The sequence below is a fragment of the Emiliania huxleyi genome (assembly GCF_000372725.1).
Source record: "Emiliania huxleyi CCMP1516 chromosome Unknown EMIHUscaffold_20, whole genome shotgun sequence".
Taxonomy (NCBI): Eukaryota; Haptophyta; order Isochrysidales; family Noelaerhabdaceae; genus Emiliania; species Emiliania huxleyi.
Window position 1 is genome coordinate 296,224 of NW_005200600.1, and position 18,039 is coordinate 314,262.

Below are 18,039 nucleotides of genomic sequence, written 5' to 3' on the forward strand. Positions count from 1 at the left end.
TGCCATGCTGAACCATTAGCGGGTCCATGAGCGAGCCCAATTCTCGGCTTCGAGCAGGTCAAGTATGCGACCGAACATGCTGTTGTCGTCTCGTTCATCAGTGCGCAGCGCGGCTTCCACGGCATGGCGGTCGATTACCCCGTTCGCGGCGAGCAACCCATCCAGCAAGCGCTCGGCGATCGAATTTCGGTTCAGGGCGAAAATTTGCCTTACGAAGCTGTCGGGTCCGGCCTTCGATGTTCTGGCCAGCACGGCAGGCGGCAATTCCTGTGCGAATGCCGCCCGGGCCAAAGCGCGGTTCCTGCCGCCGTGTGCCCATATCCAAGTCGGAACACCGAGACAAAACTCCATGAGCGGCTGACTCATTAGTGGCGAAAATCGAGGCGGGCCGGCGGCCAGCCCATGCACGTGCTTCGTCGCGCCATCTCAACGGGGGCGGGGGCAAGCGGGCGGTCACCTGGCGCAAGTGATGTTGTGCTTGCACGGGAAGAGCGTGACTTGGATCGGCGCGTCCATGCAGACGACGCACTCGCTCACGGACTCGTCCGGCTCCACCGCTCGCTTCGAGGCTGCTGGGCCGCGCCGCTCCCTCCCACTTCCCTCCCTGCCCGCCCCAGCTGCCGCGGCGCTCGCGGCAGGGCTCGCGCCGCTTGAGCCACCGCTTGGGGGGGCCTCTGCTGAGCCGGCCTGCCGGCAGAAGCGCTGCTGGTGGCCGAGGCCGCCGCAGTGCAGACAAAAGTAGACGCGGCAGCCTCGCTTCGCGCAGATGAACGAGCCCGCCTTGTTGACGACGCCGCACTTGCATCGCCAGTCGCGCGTGACATCCTGCTGCTGCCCCGGGCGCCACGCCGGAAGAGTCTCGGAGCCGGGCCCAAGAGGCGCGCCGCGGGAGGCGGGCGCGCTGTCGGGCGGGGGCGCGAGGCGGCAGAAGCGCTGCTGGTGGCCCGTCTGGCCGCAGCGGAGGCAAAAGTAGCAGTGGCAAGAGCGCGAGGAGCAGAGGTAGGTGCCCGCCTTGTTGATGGTGCCGCAGCGGCAGCGCCAGTCCTTGGTCACGTCTTGGGGCCCGGACGAGAGGCGGGCGGGCGTCTGTGCCTGCGGCGACGCCGTGGGTGTTGGCCGCCGGACGCCCGCTGCGTTATGCGCCGGCGGCTGCCCCGCCGGAGCAGGCGGCTGCCCGCGGCTGCTGGCCATCGCCGCCCAAACGCGAGAGCAGCTTCTCGCCGCCTCCTCGGCGGGCGGCCGCGTCTCGACGGGTCGCGAGGCGGACTGCGCAGCGAGCGCCGCCAGCGAGGAGGGCGCAGGGAGCGACGTCCGAGGTGCCGGTCCGGGGAAGCCCTCTGCCGGCGGGGCAGCCGCCCCCCACGGGCGGGTGCCAGATGCGTACGAGAAGGTGGAGGACGCCGGCGCGGGCGCCTCGAGAGACTTGCTGCGGAGCGCGGCGAGCTGCGACGTCGGCGCGCTCTCGCGCGGGAGCACCGCGTCGCTGAGGTCCGGCAGCGCCGGCAGCGGCGCGTCCCACAAGTCGCCAATCATCGAGTCAGCCAAGTCGTGCATCTGCTCGAGCTGCTGCTCCTCCTCGGCCAACACCGCGGCTCCGGCCGCCGGCTCGGCGAGGGGGGCGCCTCCACGGTCGGCGGGGGGCGGCGACGGGTCGGGGGGCGGCGCGGGGGCGGCGCGAGGGGGAGGAGGGCGGCGCACGGCAGGAGGACCCCACGCGGCGGCACCAAACGAGGCGGCCCCGAGGCCGTGCCCGCCCAGCGCAGGCAACGCTGCGACTCCGTTGTAGGTTCCCGACCCGGCCCGCCTCGGTGGCCGGCGCCCCGCCCCCGCTGACGCTCCCGCCGACGCTCCCGCCGCCTCGGCACCGGCGATGGGAGAGGCGGCGACTGCCCAAGGCGAGGCGGTGCGCCCGGGTGCGCTGTCGTGGCGCAGGAGCGGAGGGGCCAAATGCTCTGCCGGCGGCGCAGCAGCGGGCGGGCGAGGGGGCACCACCACGGGGGCCCGCAAGGCGGGCACCGCAGCGCGAGCCTCGGCGCAGGAGGGCGGTGACTCATCCGCCACGCTGCCGGCGCGCGCGCCTCGCGGCGCAAGCTGGCCACCTCGGCCGGCAGCGGGCAGCTCGTCTCGCGGCGGCGCCGGATCGGGCGCAGCCGGCGGCTTGGCGTCAGCGAGCGGCTTGGCGTCAGCGAGCGGCTTGGCGTCGGCCACGGCATTCTTGTGCCTGTCCCTGCGCTTCGCCACCGCAAAATCGTCGAGGCACTCCTTCTCAGCCACGGGCGGCCACTCCACGGACGGCACAGCCTCGCTCGCGGGCGCAGCTGAGATGGTGTCCTCCTCGAGGGCTTCGAGCAGCTTGGCTTCGATGAATGCGGTGGCGCCAGGCCGCGTCGCGCGCTCAAGGGCGGCGGCCGCCTTTGCGGCGGCCGGCGCCGGGCGGGGCTGGAAGAGGAGCTTCGAGACCAGCTTCTCAAGCTGCGGCTCGGCGGGCACCTCCCTCCGCCAGCCAGCCTCGGACAGGACCCGCTCCACGAGCGCCGAATCGTCGCCGGACGGCGCCGCCTCGAGCATCTCGAACAAAGTGCCCCGCTGCTGCTGCCGCCGCGCCTGCGCCGCCGCCTGCGCCGCCGCCGCCTGCGCCGCCGCCGCCTGCGCCGCCGCCGCCTGCGCCGCCGCCGCCTGCGCCGCCGCCGCCGCGGCGGCGGCATCTAAAGGCGCGGTGTCGTCTAGCTCGTCCATGTCTGGCCCATCCGCCTCCGCCTCCGCCGGCGTGGCGACCGCTCCCCGACCCGCAGCGTCGCCGAGCGGCGGCTTAAGCGACTGCTCGTCGCTGCCGTGGGGAGCAAGCGGCTCGGCGGCACCGAGGGGCGCGGTCTCAGCCTCCTCCGTCGCCGCCAAGACGCGCCCGCCGGCCGCTATCTCCTGCCTGCTCCGCCGCTTCTGCTTCTTGCTCCCCTTGGACTGCGCCGCCGCCACAAGCGCCTCCACTGCCGGGCCGGCGGGTGGAGCGGGCTGCACATCCCGGGCGGCACCGACGCTCGACGCCTCCGACGCGGCGGCCGCCTCGCGCTCTGGCGCGGGCCACTTTCGCGCCGTGCGCTTCCTGAGCTGCAGCGCCATCACGCCCTCGCCGATGAGGAGGATCTTGCACGCAGTGGGATCGATGGCAGCGAACGGCGACAGCGACAGCCGGTACGGCCCCGCATCCACCAGCACCGAATTGGCCTCAAAGCGGGCCCGGATCTGGCCCACCTCGGCGGGGCAAGCACGCGCAAAGTGGACCTCGACCACGAGGTGCGACTTTGTCTGCCACCACTCGTGCTGCACGCTCGAGAGGTGGCAATCGCGCCGCGCAGCCGACCCGTCCGCGGGCGCGCAAGTGGCGCCGTCACAGGCCGCCTCCGACAGCGACCCTCGCCCCTCCGCCTCGCCTGGCTGCTCAGCGCCCTGTCTCGCCGCGGCGCGCTCGCCCTTTGACTTCCTCTTTCGGCTGCCCGTGTCCTTGGCACGCCGCGGGCTTGATGCGAGCGCGCACGAGGCGTCGGCGCCTGACCGCTTCCCGTTCTTACCCTCCGTCCTGCTCGTGAGCATCAGCGGGCGGCCGCTCTTGCGCTGCGCAATGGCCTGGCAGCAAGAAGGGGGGAGGGGTACGGTGGAGGGAGAGGGGGGGGGGGGTGCAGGCGCCGAGCGGCTCTCGTGCGGCTTCAAGTGCGGCTCGGCTCGGCTCGGGGGTGCTCTTCCCTTGGCCGGCGCACAGTGCTAGCTACTGTACGGCGTCGAGTGGCGGCCAAACGGGTGAGTGTTCCTGGAAGCTCTATCCATAGGCACTATGCCACAGCAGTGGTTGACGTCCTGCTGCTACCTTAGGCGGACTGCTATCGCGCCTTGTCGAGCGTGCTGACGCACTCCTTCCACCCGTCGTCTTTGAAGTGCTGCGAGAGGGCGGCGGCGTGGCAGGAGGAGCGGCGGAGCAGCTGGACGAGGAAGCGGAAGTTCTTGAACTGCTGCAGGAACGAGGTTGGCAGCTCCGCCGTCGGGTCGGCGCCCTGCTCAAGCAGCAGCGAGACGCACTCCTCGTGCGCATACCTGCGGGCCGGCCAGCGGCACACGCGTGAGCAGACGGTCGTGGGGGTGGGAGGTCGTCCGGGGGCCATGGCGATAGTTCGGAGGGCATGTGCAGCGGGGCGAGAGCGGGGGCGTGGGTGGGGGGGGTCTATGGGCTGTAGGGGCGGAGGGCATGTGCAGCGGGGCGAGAGCGGGGGCGCGGGGGGGGGGGGGGGGTGTCTATGGGCGGAGGTTGTTGGGGCATGGTTCTCACTCGGCCGCGAGGTGCAGCGGTGTCCTCGGGTCCTCGAGCGGAGTGACGTGGGCCTCGATGTCGGCGCCGTTGCGCAGCAGCGCCTCGAGGACCTGGAAGCGGCGGTGGCGGGAGCGGCGGTGGCGGCGGCGGTGGTGGGGACGGCGGGAAAATGGGCGGCGGCGGTGGCGGTGGCGGCGAGGGCAGTGGCGCTGCTGCTGCTGAGGGCGAGAGCGGCGGCAGCCCAGACGGGGGCGGCGGCGAGGGCGGTGGGCACCTCAGCATGCCCTTTCTCGCACGCCATGTGCGCGGCCGTCCCCTCGTCGCGCACGCGCACGTCGATGACGTCGCCGCTAGCCTCGAGCAGCCGCTCGACGCACCGGCTGTCGCCGGCCGCTGTCGAGAGGTGGAGCGGCAGCAGCTCGGACGCATTGCGGTACCCGAGGAGCGGCTTGACCGCCGGCCAGCTGAGCAGCTCTGCGATCGCACCCTCGCGTGCCTCCAGCGCAGCGTAGTGCAGCGCGGTGTTCTGCTGCGCGTCCGCGACGGCGGGGTCGGCGTTGGACGAGAGCAGCAATCGCAGCAGCTCGACGTGCCCCATGGCGGCGGCGATGTGCAGCGCGGAGCGGCCGTCGCGGTCCTGCGCGTCCTGGTTGCAGCCATGCTGCACCAGCAACGAGCTCATCTCTGGCTCCTCTTTACACGCGGCGTAGCATAGGGCGGTGCGGCCGAAGCAATCGGTGGCCGACGGCGTGAGCGCGGGCGAGCCGCGCTCGAGCAACATCTGAAGACGGGCGACCGGCGACGCATCAGCGGGCGGGCGATGAGGCGGGCCACGGTGGTGCCGCGGGCCACGCAAGGGCGTCTTGGCGTGTCGCGGACGTGTCGCGGACGTGTCGTGGATGCGTCGTGGGCGTGTCGTGGGCGTGTCGTGGATGCGTCGTGGGCGTGTCGTGGGCGTGTCGTGGGCGTGTCGTGGGCGTGTCGGACGTGTCGTGCCTGCAGCAAGTCACGGTCGCCCGAGTAGACGGCGAGGTGGAGGAGGGTCGCCTTGTACGGCATGGACGCCTCCCCGAGCCCCGACTCGTCGCTGTCGAGCAGCCGCCGCACCGCCTCCGTCTCGCCGGCCGCCGTTGCGGCTTGCAGCTCTGTCCAGCCTGCAGCGTGAGGACGAGCGACATCAGGGGGTGCGGTACTGTGCAGTGTATTCAGCACCGCGTGAGTACGAGCGAGGCGAAGGCGGTCGAGTGCAGCCAAATACGTGCCGTCTCGAGCGCTGGTTGGAGCACACTCAGACTGGCCTTCCGCTTCTAGACTGTCTCTCGCCCTTGGACAGCACGTCGAGCAGCGCGGGGATGCGCCAGCCGCGGAGGACGAGGTAGTAGCCGAGCGGCAGGGAGTGGTCGCGGGAGGAGCCGCAGCGCGGCGCGCCGCACGTCCACGGGCAGAGCACGCGCATGCCGTGCGGAGCGCCTATGTCGACAGCCGGCGGAGAGCGGTGAGAGGCGCGGCCAGCAACGCGCGTGCGCGCTCCGCCCTGGCGGCGCTGCCGTTGGAGAGGAGGCAGCGGACGGCGTCGCCCAAATCGTACTGGACGGCCCAGCCGAGCTCCTCCTTGACCTTGTCGAGCGGCAGCTCGTGCGACATCAGGCACGCGATGCAGTCGGTGTACTCGCGCTTGACGGCGATGTGCAGCGGGTGCACCCCGTATCGGTTGGCGGCGTTCACGTCCGCCCGCGCGTCGAGCAGGAACTCGACGAGCTCGACGTAGCCGCCCGCAAGCGTGTGGTGGAGCGGGGTGCCTCCGCACCCATGCTGCCGGTTGTCGGGGTCGGCGCCGCACTCGACGAGCCGCGTCGCTATCTGCAGCCGCGCCTCCTGGTGCACGACCGAGTGGCGCTCGCCAGTCGCGACCTCGTGCAGCCCGCAATCAAGGTGGCGCTGGGTCACACCTACGCGGGTTGGCGCGGGCTCGAGGATGGCGCCGCTGGCAGGCGAGCCGTGCAAGGATGCGCTGGAGGCAGCGGCCGCGGGCGGGCACACACCCTCAGTGAGGAATTTCTCGACAACGTCACACTCGAGGCAGCGAATTGCCCAGATGAGAGAGTGTTCGTCGTTCTCGGCCGGTGGCGCGGTCGACGCGTCGGCTAGCGCCGTGGACGGAGCAGGCGCCTCCGGCATTGGTGACCAGTGCACCGGTCGCGACGAGGGCAGAGCACTGGAGAAAAAAAATTCCAGCGCTGTCACAGCACACTGGCACGACAAGGGCGCGGACTGGCGCGGACTGGCACACACACCGGCTCACCACCGGAGCCGCCTAAGCGACTCCGTTAAGAACGGCAATGCATTCCGCACCGTGCACAATGCCGCTCTCCCCGCACGCTAGCTCGTTCACCGTCTGCCACGCCACGGCGGTGTGGAGGACGACAGACAAGCGCTGCATCTGCAGCCCGTGCCAGTTCTTGGTGGTCCATGTGACCTCGTCCAGGTGCTGAGCGTGCGAAAGTTTGTTGCTCAGCTGGTTCGCCGCCTCCCTCAGCGCTCAGCCGGGTGCTGCGAACCTCAGTGCTGCGCCGGCGCCGCGTCCTCGGCGGCGGACGACGTCGTGGACGGCGCCGGAGCGCGCTCCTTGCCGAGGGGCACCATGTACATGTGTGCTGGGTGGCGGCTTCACTCTGCTGAAACGGAAAACAGGACACGGGGAAATATAAGGTAAGATGATAAGCGGCGAACGAGGCACGGTCGCTCTCCGACATGAGGCGCGTTGCACTCGCCAGTGCTGCCCTGGCCTTCTGTCCGCCCGCCCAGTGGGTGGGAGGTGCCTCTGCTGCTGTGGCATGCCTCACGGCTGTGACTGGCCGGCGCCTCGGCGCGTCAGCTCGGCTCGGCGTAGCGATAGTGGCCAGCGCAACTCGCCTGGACTCAACGCTCAGCCAGGAGCTCCCGCACGCGCTGGCGCGAGTCATGGCGCATGCAACGCGTCTGAATGCTCGCCTCGCCTTGCGCAAATGCGACCGTCCTCGCCGCCGACAGTCCACCGCCTGCTAAAGAAGCACTGCGATGAATGCGGCACCGGCGACGCATGGCAGGCTGGTGATGACGCAGTTATGGGGTGTTGTGTGCCATCAGAGTGACTCTCTGTGTGTCAGGGATAGTCAGGGCCGTCCATTAGAGCTCCAGTAAGCTCGGAGACATCCCATTAGTGCGACTCGACCTCTTTGAGTCACTGCCTTCCCGGCGGGTTGGTTGTAGAGCCTCTACAACAAACTCTACAGCAAAATCGCGCTCTACATCGCTCTACAACGCACGCAGTTCGTCCCGCGCCCGATGTAGAGCTCTAGAGCTCTACAGCGCTCCAGAGCGCTCTACATCTCTACAGCTCTACAGCGCTCTACACTCTACATCCTCTACACCCTCCCTCAGGTTCTGTACAGGTTTGCGAAGGGTGTAGGATGGCATCCATTATCGCGACCTTGGACAATTGACTGCAGCTGCGCACGCACGAGCCATCTCTCAGGCCCTCGGTGCTAACGAACAACTGAGGCTTCCATCACTCTATGTGCAAATCATTCGGGATCGTTTCTGTGTTGGCTGGATGAATGAAGTATGAACTGTGGCTGAATGCTCTGTGGGTGTTGTTCTGTCTGTGTTCCGCTTTTATTTACTAGTATGGTTGTATGTTCAAAGAGAGACGACTCGAGATTTGGGGAGGGCGCGAGTGGGAGACTTTCTTCGTCGGCGGGCGAAATGCGGCGGTTTGGATGCGTCCTCTTTTGGACGACCCTGTGGGATGACACCTGTGGGACGACCTGTGGCAGCGATCGATGCCGTCGCCGGACGCGGCGGCGAGGCACACGGGCGCCGGCGTGGCGCGTCGGCAGGCCCACCACGAGCGGATGCGCGACGAGCGCGCTCGGGGAGCGGCCGCGGGCGACGCAGAGCTTCCGCCGGAGGACGACGCGGTCGAGATGGCGAGCGCCGCCCACGTGCTGGACAGCGTGGCGGAGGTGGGCCCGAACTACACCCTGCTGCGCAGCAAGGAGACGAAGGCGAAGCGGTGGAAGGTAGCGACAGCGCGACCGAGGATACAGCCTAAATACCGAGTCGGTGTGCCGGTGCAGGGAGCGCAGGTCGGACCTTAATTAAGTAAGACAGCATTGACCATTGTACATCCCTGGCTGGGCGAGGGGCATGGCGAGGGGTTAAGTGGCGTCCCCGTTGGGTCGGGGCTGGATGGAGGCTATAAGTAGAGGAACCAGTGGAGAGGACAGGGAGGGACGTGTCCGAGGGGGGGGCGGCTCGTTTGGTTAAAAACGGGGCGGTTTGAGATTTGGATCAAGGATCAGCACGGCGCGAGCGTGTGAGATTGACTTGTTCGTGCGGAAAGCCGCGCAGCAATGGACCGAGGAAGATGAGAACCCGCCTAGAGCGACGATGTGGCGCACTTGCTTAGCGGCGCCTGCCTGGGGAATAGGGAGCAGGCTAAATGGTTCCTCAGAGTAGCGCGAGCGCAGACGGGGACGGCGATCAGCAAAGTAGCCCAGGCGGCACCCGACTCCAATACGCTGAGAAGACGCTGAGGGTAGCGCATGTCGCTGCGCTGAAGGGCTCACGCTATAGGGTGCTGGATGAGGACGGGTACGATGCACTAGCCCCTGCCGTCGGGGGGGTGTTGCCAGCACTGGTAGATGATCTCTCGGAGAAGAGCCGGAGGGACCGTGGCGCCGGGGTCACGAGGAACTTGCAAGTCGTGGCTGAGGCGGCGACGGGAGCGGTGGCGTGCAGAGGTGGAGATCAGCTCGATGATGAGGCTACGGCGCGCATAGCTGAGGAAGCTCTTCGCTGGTGGAAGGAGGCCCACCGGCCTTGAGGCTTGAGGGAGTCGCGGAGGCCAGGAGGGATAAAGGGGGTAACGTGGGGACAGGCCAACACGCCAGTGGCGACGAACGAGGGCCGCGACGGCGGCTCAAGCGGGAGGGAGCGGAGACAGTGGGCAGCGAGCGAAGTGGGTGAGACTGGATGATGCTCCTCTTCGACTTAGGGAGCGGAGTCAGATGCTGGGCGGGCTCTATTCAGGGTGGTGCTTTCCGCAGTCTTTATTTGCAAGAGGCCAAGTGAGCTCTCTGTGGATTGGATTATTTTTGCATTTTCCGTGAGCACCACCGTGAAGCAGAAATAAATAAATAAACGCCTTCCGCTCCCTTACACACGGCTCATGTGTGCAACGCCAACGGGACCGTCCCCCGATCGCAGCTGGCTGCCGGGGAGCGCCAGTCGAAGACGGGCGGCTTGACGCCACGCCGCAGGAGCGCGCGCCGGCGGAGCGTCTCGAGGAGGGCGTGCCAGGCGTCGTGCTCCTCCAGCCCGCTCTCGCGGCCGAGGGAGGTTGTGGTCGCCCGCTTGGACTCCTCGACCGAGACCTGCGCCCCGGGCGCCTCGTTGTCCGGGTGGAGCCAGAGGATGCGCGACCAAACACAGGCCAGGCCTTTGCGCAGCTGGCGCCACCGGGAGAGGGGGACCGCGCGCAGCAGCGACTCGAGGCGCGGGATGTCCGACTGGTAGAGCCGCAGCGAGAAGCGGTCGTACGGCAGCAGCTCCGCATAGGCCGAGTCGACGGACGTGTTTGTCGTCGGGTCGTCTTGAATGATGAGCGGCACGCAGCCCTGTGCGATGGACTCGTAGACCCGGGTCGAGAAGCCCATGCCCGAGGGGGCGAGGCAGAACTTGGACTGCTGCAGCACCGCCAGGTACTCTGCCGGCTCGAGCTTCTTGTGCACCCCATGCGTGGAGTCGCCCCGGAGGTCGCGTAGAAGGAAGCCCTCCGTGGCGTTGTACTGCCGGAAGATCTTTTGCCGCACGCCAAACGAGTAGCCCGGCGTGTGGAAGCGGACCGAGCCGACAAAGGAGAGCAGGTAGCGCCACGCGCCGCGGTCGTTGTCGGCGGCGAAGGCCGAGGCGCGTGCGGACGCCTCCGCGGACTGCGAGTGGCGGAGGAAGGGCGACTCGTGCAGCAGCTTGTCCACCTTGAGCATCGGCGGCACGACGACGTCCTGGCCCGGGCGGTGGATGTGCGACTTCTTCCACCCCCACTGCGTGACGAGCACCACCTTCTCGAGCTGCGGCACGGACCACCGGATGAAGGTCGCTCCCTTGTCGTTTGTCATCACAAGCACGTGGTCGGCGCCCTTGCGGCGGGCAAAGTACGGCCACGCGCTCTGCACGTACGCCAGCAGCTCGCGCATCATTGCCGCGCCGCGCTGCGCGAGCCAGTAGAGGCCGAGCTCAAAGTCGTAGAACCCGAGGGAGAGGTAGGCCGGGATGAAGAAGAAGTCAGCCTCCTCCGGGTCGAGCGTGCGGTGCGGAGAGCGCAGCAGCCAGCGGTGCATCTTCAGGTCCGCCGAGTAGAGGTACGACTGGTCCCACCTCCCCGGCTCGCGAAAGTGAGAGGCCAGCCATATGTTGAAGCGCGGCGGCAAGTCGTACACGTAGATGCGGAGCGCGGGGGGCGGGCCGATGGGGCGAGGAAGCCCCTGCCGCATCATCCCGCGACTCCAGTTCGAGATTGGCCACGCGCCACGGGACGAAGACTGGGCGTGCGCCCGCGCCATCGCTGCGGCCGCTGCGTCCGCGTCCGGCGCCCCACTGGAGCAGTCCACGCCCCACGTGCCCGGTACGCAGTGGCAAAAGTTGAGCCGGCAGAAACCGCGGCCGGAGCAGTCGTGCACGCAGCTGACCTTGGACAGGCGCGAGACTTCTTGCGGAGGCTCGGTCAAGTCGCACCGGACACCGTACCAGCCCGGGAAGCAGTGGCACGCGGGGCCGCGCCCCTTGTACCGCGGCGGCGCCCACGGCATCAGATCCGTCAGAATGCCTCGGCCGCTGCAGCGGTTCGCTCGGACAGTCGCGCTCGCGTTCGCGCTCAGCCGCGCCCCAAGCTCGCGGTTCCTCGCGAGCAGCGCCGCCGCAGAGACGGGAGGGTCCCGCCGCGAGGGGAAGTACGCCTGGCGCAGCCATCGGCCGTCCCCGAACGGGTCCTCGAACGGGTGCGAGGCCGGCGCCGGCGGATCCTTCCCCCGCGGCGCCAGCGGCTTGCCCGAGACGTTGACGCAGTTGTCGACGTAGACCACCCGCAGGTTGAGCGCGTGGCACTCCATCAAGCACTCGCACGTCGGCGGGAACTCGAGGTGTGCGCTCTCCCGCTCCGCGAGGGCCATGCACGGAGGGAGAGGCAGCGAGAGGCCCCATTGCTCGGCGCAGCGCGGCGCCGCGCTCTTCTCGCACGCGTCCCCCTGCCTCAGCGGCGGGCAGTCGCACCGCCCGAGCTGGCGGTTGCAGTTCCCGCCATTCGCCTCGCAGCCGGCTGCGCACGCCTTGCTGACTGTGGCGCTGGCGGCGGCGGCGGCGGCGGCGGCGGCGGCGGCGGCGGAGGCGGAGGCGGAGGCGGAGGCGGAGGCGGAGGCGGAGGCGGAGGCGGACGGTGAGGGTGAGGAGGCGGCGGAGGCAGAGGAGGTGGAGGAGGCGACAGAGGCGGCGGTGGAGCTCGACTGCGCCTCAGCCGCTGCCGCTGCAGATGCACGATCTTTGACCACGATGGGCGTCGATGCGAGCCGGTCGCGCAGAGATTTGAGCTCGGCCTGCAGGTGATGGTTCTCGAGGTGCAGGTCGCGCGAGGCGCTGGCAGTGGCTCGGCCGGCAGCAGGTCGAGCGCGCGGCAGCAGCTGCAAGAGGACAGCGCTCAGCACGAGGATGACGAGCAGGCACGGGAGCGCCCTCATTACGCAGTTAGCTCAAAGGCAACTCCAGCACACCAACACCCGAGCCGCTAGCCGGACCCGACAAGACTTCAGGTCTCAAAAAAAGAAATAACGGCAGCAGAGCTGGGAACAGGACCGCCGCAAGCGGCGTGGCGTGGTGCGGTTGAGCATCCCTCCGGGGGCCCCTCTGCGCCGGGGAGGCGTTGTTGGAGGCTAGGACGCAAGCGTCCGTCGCCTTTTTCAAACTCGGGGCCCACTCCGCTGCGCTCCGACCCGAATTTGGAGGGCCACGAAGTTTAAGGTGTTGCTGCGCAAAAGGGGCGGGGCGCGGGCGCGCGCGGCAGGCCGACAGCTCTTTTTGGAGATCAGACCTTTCGATGGTTCATGCTTTCTATGTCTATCAATCATGCTTCATGACACGACACGCGGTGGTGGGAGCGTGGGGAAGGGAAGGTTGGGCCGGGCCGTGAGGGGCTGATGGCGCTGGTCAGCGCGGGGTGTGAGATGTCGTCGTCGTCGTATACTGCTGGCCCTCGAGTTGCCAGGGCTGCGTGGGCTGCAGAATTGGCGTCTGAGGTCTGTGGCGTCTACGCAGGCTCTGCAGCGTGATGGCTGGCGGGACTGCGAGGCTCCTGGCGGCAGCGGAAGGAGAGGCTGGGCACGAGCCAGGAACAGGCTGGCCAGGTCCGCAGGTGGCTGCGCTCGGGCGAGGCGCGCGCGCGCGGCGCGCATGGCAGGCCGAGTATATGCTCGGCATATGGTGAACCCCCGATGTCGCGATGCGGTCCCGCTTTTCCGCGATCATTTCGTCCGTCCAATCGAAGGAAGCGTTATGTTATGGAGTTAGCCAAACTTGTTGTGTATTCCGGGATTAGTCAATGGTACACTGCGTCGGCGACGCGCGCGGGCGCCTTGCGGGCAGAGCCCTTAGCCACCCTTTGTCTTGCGCGGTCAAAATACAAGCCTCTCTCACAGCACACTGGCACGACAAGGGCGCAGACTGGCGCGGACTGGCACACACACACAAAAGAATTTTAGCTCCGGCTCCGGCTCAGGTCGTGGGGCATAGCTCGGGTGTAAACGGGGTCTGGGGCGGAGGCCCCAGCGGCCCGCCGCAGGCGCCGCCGGAGCGCGGAGGCTGGCCCGCCGCAGGCGCCGATTTTTTTGGCGTTTTTGCTCAGAGCTAGCTACACCACCTCAGCCATCGCTCCATCTGATCCGTCCGCAACCGACACAGCCCCTGGGGTGTTGCTGAGGCGCCAGCCTTGATCAGCGCACGCGCACGCGCACGTGTTAACCATGGCGTAACGGGGACAAACATGGCCGCGGTGCGCGGGGGCGATGCTGGCGGCCTCGCTGCTGGCGATGCCAGCCGCGCCACTGGCACGTCGGTCGCCACTGTCACCACGTCTCTCGCCGCGGTGGAGCTCTGCGACGAGGACGTGGCAATGCGCTGCTCTGCTCAAAGCGATGCTGGCTCTGCTGCCGACCCTGAGTGGGAGGCAGTGCTGGCGCAGCTGCTAGCAGAGGAAGCAGAGGAAGAGGAGCTCTGCTGCCGCTTCGAGCGCCGTGGCGACGACTCCGACGACGGGTGGGACAACTACAGTGAGGAGGAGGAGGATGCTGCTGTGCAGGGTGTGGCTGGGAAGGTGGACGAGTCGCTCCAGCGTCGGGACGAGCGGGCTTGCGCCACTGGTGGAGGATTCAGTATGCCGCAGGCGGCTCCCACCTCGATGGGTTATCACTCCTGCGACTGCATCGAAGAGGGCTTCATCATTCAACAAACAGGAATCGAGGGTGACCGCATGTCTGTCTGCATCAGACAGACGTGTCATCCGTCCCGATCGTGACCAACCAAAGCCACCCCTCTTCTCAGATCAGTGCTTGCACCGATCCTGAATCCTCTGCCGCTCCCAGCCGTGCTCGCCGAGCCTCCGCCGCCTCCACCTCCGCCTTCAATCTCGATGTCCCACCCCCCTGCGCGCGGGCCTTCTAGGCCCGCGGGTAGTCTCCCCCCATCCCCAGGGCCTCCAGGGCTCGCACCTCAACCTCTCATAGACCAGCGCAAAGCGCCATAGGATGTATTTTCTTGTCAATAACAAGGTCTGTTAACCAAGTCACGCCGGTCGGTCACGCCGTAAGTTTCGCAAGTCAAACGGAGCTCATCGCTGGCGCTCAGCAGTACGCCGTGCGCCGAGGCGGTGACGGTACCTGTTTTTTCACAATGCTCGCGCTGGCGGTCGGTACCTCCGCTGCAGACATGGAGCACCTCCAAACCTGCCGCAACTTGCTGCAGCCTGCGAGCACGTGTGAGAGAATGAAGCGCCAAGGCACGCTGAACTGCACCACAAAAGTGCGCCGCACGTGCGCCAGGTCGTGCGATGCGTGCACGAGGCTAATGGCACCGATGCAGGTTGGCATGCTCTTGGACGGCGCGCTCCCTATTCCGGTAGACGCCACGCCGATCCTGCTTGAGATTGGCTCAAGCGATCGCAACACCATGGACGTGGAGGTCCTGCCTAAAATTCCAAATGCGTTTCTCGTCACCGCCGAGCCGCTGATCGAGAAGTACTCGCGTGCGCTCGGGCGGCGGCGCGAGAGCGGAAAGGTGAGGGATTGCCAGTCGCAGCTTGGGCGTGGACAGGGGTCCGATCTTGAATAAAGTTTGCCTACCGGGGACACTAGGTGAGGGACTCACTCGAGCCCCTCGGCCAGCACCACGACCGCGCCTTTTGCCGTCGCGCCCGTCGCCGGCAACGGCGAGCTGCGCGACCTGAACGTCGGCGGGAACAGCGGCTGCGCGTCGCTGCTCACGCCGGACCGCAAGCGACACCATGGAGGCAATAGCTTTGGCATCTGGTGCGACGAGAGCGGCCAGTCCGACAAATCACTCTCGAGCAGCACTGCTCGCAATCGGAGCACGGAGCTCGGAGGCATGTTGCTAGGATTGTGAGCCGTGCTGCTTGAGCACTTGAGCACTGGATAGGGTCGATTCCGCATGGTACGGGACCCCTCGATCGTCTCGCCCTCCCTCACTGGTGTGTTCATTGGGGGGGGTCATAACAAACACGGTACAGGATCGAGGTGCACGCTGCCGAAGCAGTGTCGTCCCCCCTCTCCCCGACGGCGATGGCGGTGTGACCGATCGAGCTACAAGAGGAGCTTGTTCAGCAGGATCCGGGATAGTCTGATGCACTACCTCACTGGGCCTGAGACCACCGAGACGCCTCCCGTCACCACACACCAGCTGCTCGCAATCCTAGACTTTGCTCGGATTGCGAGCGCGCTGGTAGTAGTCGTAGGCGTCACCAGTATCTTGGGAGCGGAGCTGCTCTTAGTCCTAGAAGGTGTAGGATTGCGAGCGTGGGTGCTCACAATCGCACAGAGATGCTACGATTGCGAGGAGTGAGTGCTGCTCACAATCCTCCGACTTCTCTCAATCCTAGCCTTCTACAAAAGAAGCTTCTTCGTTCGGGTGGTCGTCGTCGTCGCGTGCGTGCGTCTCCCTGCTGGCGCGGACGCGTGAGACACGCGAGAGTCCAGGGCGGCCACACGCACAGTGACGCCTAGGGTGACGCCGCGCAGCGCCGACAAACGCAAACGAGTGCTTGCAGATACGGGTTTATTTTTGACCGCCATCACGAGCATGCTGGGTTCCCTCGTGCGACCGCGCCCTCTTTCAGCTCTCGCCCGGCGGGCGCTGGCGCGCGGGCTGATCCGGCCGCCGTCGCACGCGCGCTGGCCGGGCAGCGGCAGCGTGGCGGCAGCTGCGCCGTGTGTGACGCTGCCACGGCGCGGGCTCTCTGCCATTCCCTCGGCCGCTGCCGCCGAGCCGGCAGAGGTCGCGGGCAGCGCGTCGCCGCCGGCGAGCGGCACGGTCAATGCACCGGCGACACAGGCGCCGGACGAGCCGCGCGACCTCGCGGCGATAGTCCCCCGCGAGGCCACCGCCGAGGGTGCGGACGGGAGCACTGCGGGCAGCACAGCTGCAGTCGGCGAGGGCGGCGATGGGCGGCGGGCGTCGCAAGGGATCCTGCAGGCGAGGAAGGAGGGGCGGTACAGCGCCGTGATCGAGCTCTTTGAGGCCCTCACGGCGAGCGGCGAGGCCTCCGACGCCCGCGTGCTCGACGCGTATGTCGAGGCGATCGCAGTGACACGCTCCGTCGCCGAGGCGGAGGAGGTTTGCAGCGCGGCGCTTGCGCAGCGGGAGGGGATGGGGCGGACAGCGGCGACGTACGCCGCGCTGCTCAAGGGGTGCGGCGCGGACAAGGGTGCCGCCCTCCAGCTCCTCGGGAAGATGAAGGAGGAAGGGCTCGCCGCGGACCTCGGTGCGCCTCTGCCTCTGAAGCCTCCTTCCGCGAGCCATACCGCCGGCCGGGCAGTCAGTCGCTCTGGCGTCCAGGGGACAGGGGGGGGCGGGCCGCCTGCGCACCCCGCACCCCTCTCACGGAGCGCGAAGGACACTCCCCCCCTTCGCCCGCCGCCGAAGCGACGCAGGGAGAAGGAGGAGGGGCACGGAGGAGAGGTGGGGGAGCTGTGGGGGAGCTGTGGGGAGGCCTGCGCGACAAAGTCGGTGCCGACGAGAGATGGAGAGAGAGAGAGAGAGAGAGAGAGGAGGGGCCCGGTGCTGCAGGCGTGTACCACGAGCTAGTCTCCGTCTTCACGGCCGCGCGCGACTTTGCGGCGGCGGAGGAGACGCTGGCCACCATGCGGCACGGCGGCGTGGCGCCGACGACGGCGACGTACTACCGCATCATCAACGGCGCCTTTCGGCACGACGAGGCGGCCGTCGCGTACCAAGTGCTCTGCCCCCCGGGCGGCAAACCCTTCTTGCCCTCCCCTCCTCCCCTCCTCCTCCCCTCCTCCTCCCCTCCTCCTCCCCTCCTCCTCCCCTCCTCCCCTCCTCCCCTCCTCCTCGCCTCCCCTCTCCCCTCCTCCTCTCCTCCCTTCCTCGCCTCCTCAAGGAGGGCCGCGGCCAAGAGCAGACTCACGCGCACTCGCCGCGGCGTGTCGCCCCTCTCAGGTGCTCTGCAGGATGGTTGAGGAATGGCGCACGCCCGACCAGCGAGCGTACTGCCCCCCAGATGCCCACGTCCGCACCCTCTCCTCCTCTCCTCCTCTCCTCCTCTCCTCCTCTCCTCCTCTCCTCCTCTCCTCCTCTCCTCCTCTCCTAGCAGCCGCCTCCATCTCTCTCTCCCACACAGCCAACCATCACCCGGCCGGATGCCGCGGACAGCGACCTGCCGACAGCGCCCGCCACTCTGGAGTGCCGCGACCGGCATGATGTTGAGACGGGGCAGAGAGCAGAGAGGGGCGGCAGGGAGGGAGGAGAGAGGCGGCAGGAGAGGAGAGAGGCGGGGAGGGAGAAGAGGCGTCGCAGGGGTGGGCGGTGGTGGAGGGTAGGAGGGTAGGCGCGCACGTCCGAGACACTTCCGAGACACTTCCGGCACACTTCCGGCACACTTCCGGCACACTTCCGAGACACTTCCGAGACACTCCCAGGTACGACCGGATGCTGCAGCACTTCGTTCGGCTCGACCACGCCGAGGGGCAGATGCGCTGCCTCGAGGGGTCGCTCGAGCTGCAGGGCGGTGCGGACGCGGGGCGCAAGATTGGGTACTTGCTCCGACAGGAGCTCGAGAGGCAGGAGCAGCCCAGCTTGCCAAAGGTGGCGGCGCTGTGGGCCCTTGCGGAGAGGCGCGGCTTCGCCGTCGGCAGACGGGGGGGGGGGGGGGGTCGTTCTCTCCTCACAGCCCATGCCGCCCTAACCAGGGGCGGCGTCGAGCTGCACCGCAGGCAGATGACGGGCGTGCTCTACGCCCTGATGCAGCTCGACCGGGGCCTCTTCTTGGGCCTTTCCCGGCCTCCCACCCCTTTTTAGTCTGTCTTTCCCTTGCCCCCCCTCTCTCTCTCCTTGAAAATCGGAAAAGGAGTGGGGTCGCCAACCCCCGACCCTATCTTCAAAGCTGAGGTGTGGTCATTCCCCCCCAC

The 18,039-nt window shown here is 68.0% G+C and overlaps 6 protein-coding genes across 6 annotated transcripts in view; 3 read left to right on the forward strand and 3 right to left on the reverse strand.

Annotated features, from left to right (window-relative positions):
• The window catches only part of EMIHUDRAFT_434619 (hypothetical protein), a 1,860-nt gene extending 627 nt beyond the window's left edge, over nt 1-1,233 (reverse strand). The window contains exon 1 of the mRNA XM_005781609.1: nt 458-1,233. Within this exon, the coding sequence (XP_005781666.1) occupies nt 458-1,191 (734 nt within the window). The 5' untranslated portion in view covers nt 1,192-1,233. The remainder of the gene's footprint in view (nt 1-457) is intronic.
• Nucleotides 1,234-3,872: 2,639 nt separating this feature from the next.
• EMIHUDRAFT_203800 (hypothetical protein) lies at nt 3,873-6,475 on the reverse strand (the record flags this gene model as incomplete). The annotated part of the gene is made up of 6 exons (XM_005781610.1): nt 3,873-4,083; nt 4,316-4,398; nt 4,572-4,826; nt 5,324-5,451; nt 5,731-5,767; nt 5,867-6,475. The coding sequence occupies 6 exons, from the start codon at nt 6,473-6,475 to the stop codon at nt 3,873-3,875; spliced, it is 1,323 nt and encodes a 440-aa protein (XP_005781667.1).
• A 1,643-nt stretch (nt 6,476-8,118) lies between these two features.
• On the forward strand, nt 8,119-8,436 carry EMIHUDRAFT_203802 (hypothetical protein; the record flags this gene model as incomplete). Its single annotated transcript, XM_005781611.1, has 1 exon — nt 8,119-8,436. One exon carries the CDS (start codon nt 8,119-8,121, stop codon nt 8,434-8,436), a length of 318 nt encoding a protein of 105 aa, XP_005781668.1.
• Nucleotides 8,437-9,507: 1,071 nt separating this feature from the next.
• EMIHUDRAFT_203804 (hypothetical protein) lies at nt 9,508-11,508 on the reverse strand (the record flags this gene model as incomplete). The annotated part of the gene is made up of 1 exon (XM_005781612.1): nt 9,508-11,508. One exon carries the CDS (start codon nt 11,506-11,508, stop codon nt 9,508-9,510), a length of 2,001 nt encoding a protein of 666 aa, XP_005781669.1.
• Nucleotides 11,509-15,687: 4,179 nt separating this feature from the next.
• EMIHUDRAFT_434622 (hypothetical protein) lies at nt 15,688-16,857 on the forward strand (the record flags this gene model as incomplete). The annotated part of the gene is made up of 2 exons (XM_005781613.1): nt 15,688-16,376; nt 16,682-16,857. Coding segments are annotated over exons 1-2 (858 nt in total), but the record flags the coding sequence as incomplete, so codon positions are not given.
• Nucleotides 16,858-17,717: 860 nt separating this feature from the next.
• Nucleotides 17,718-18,039, forward strand: part of EMIHUDRAFT_449834 (hypothetical protein) — a 2,133-nt gene continuing 1,811 nt past the window's right edge. Inside the window, exons 1-2 of the mRNA XM_005781614.1 lie at nt 17,718-17,745; nt 17,821-17,887. The gene's annotated coding sequence lies outside the window, so the exon portion shown is untranslated. The remainder of the gene's footprint in view (nt 17,746-17,820; nt 17,888-18,039) is intronic.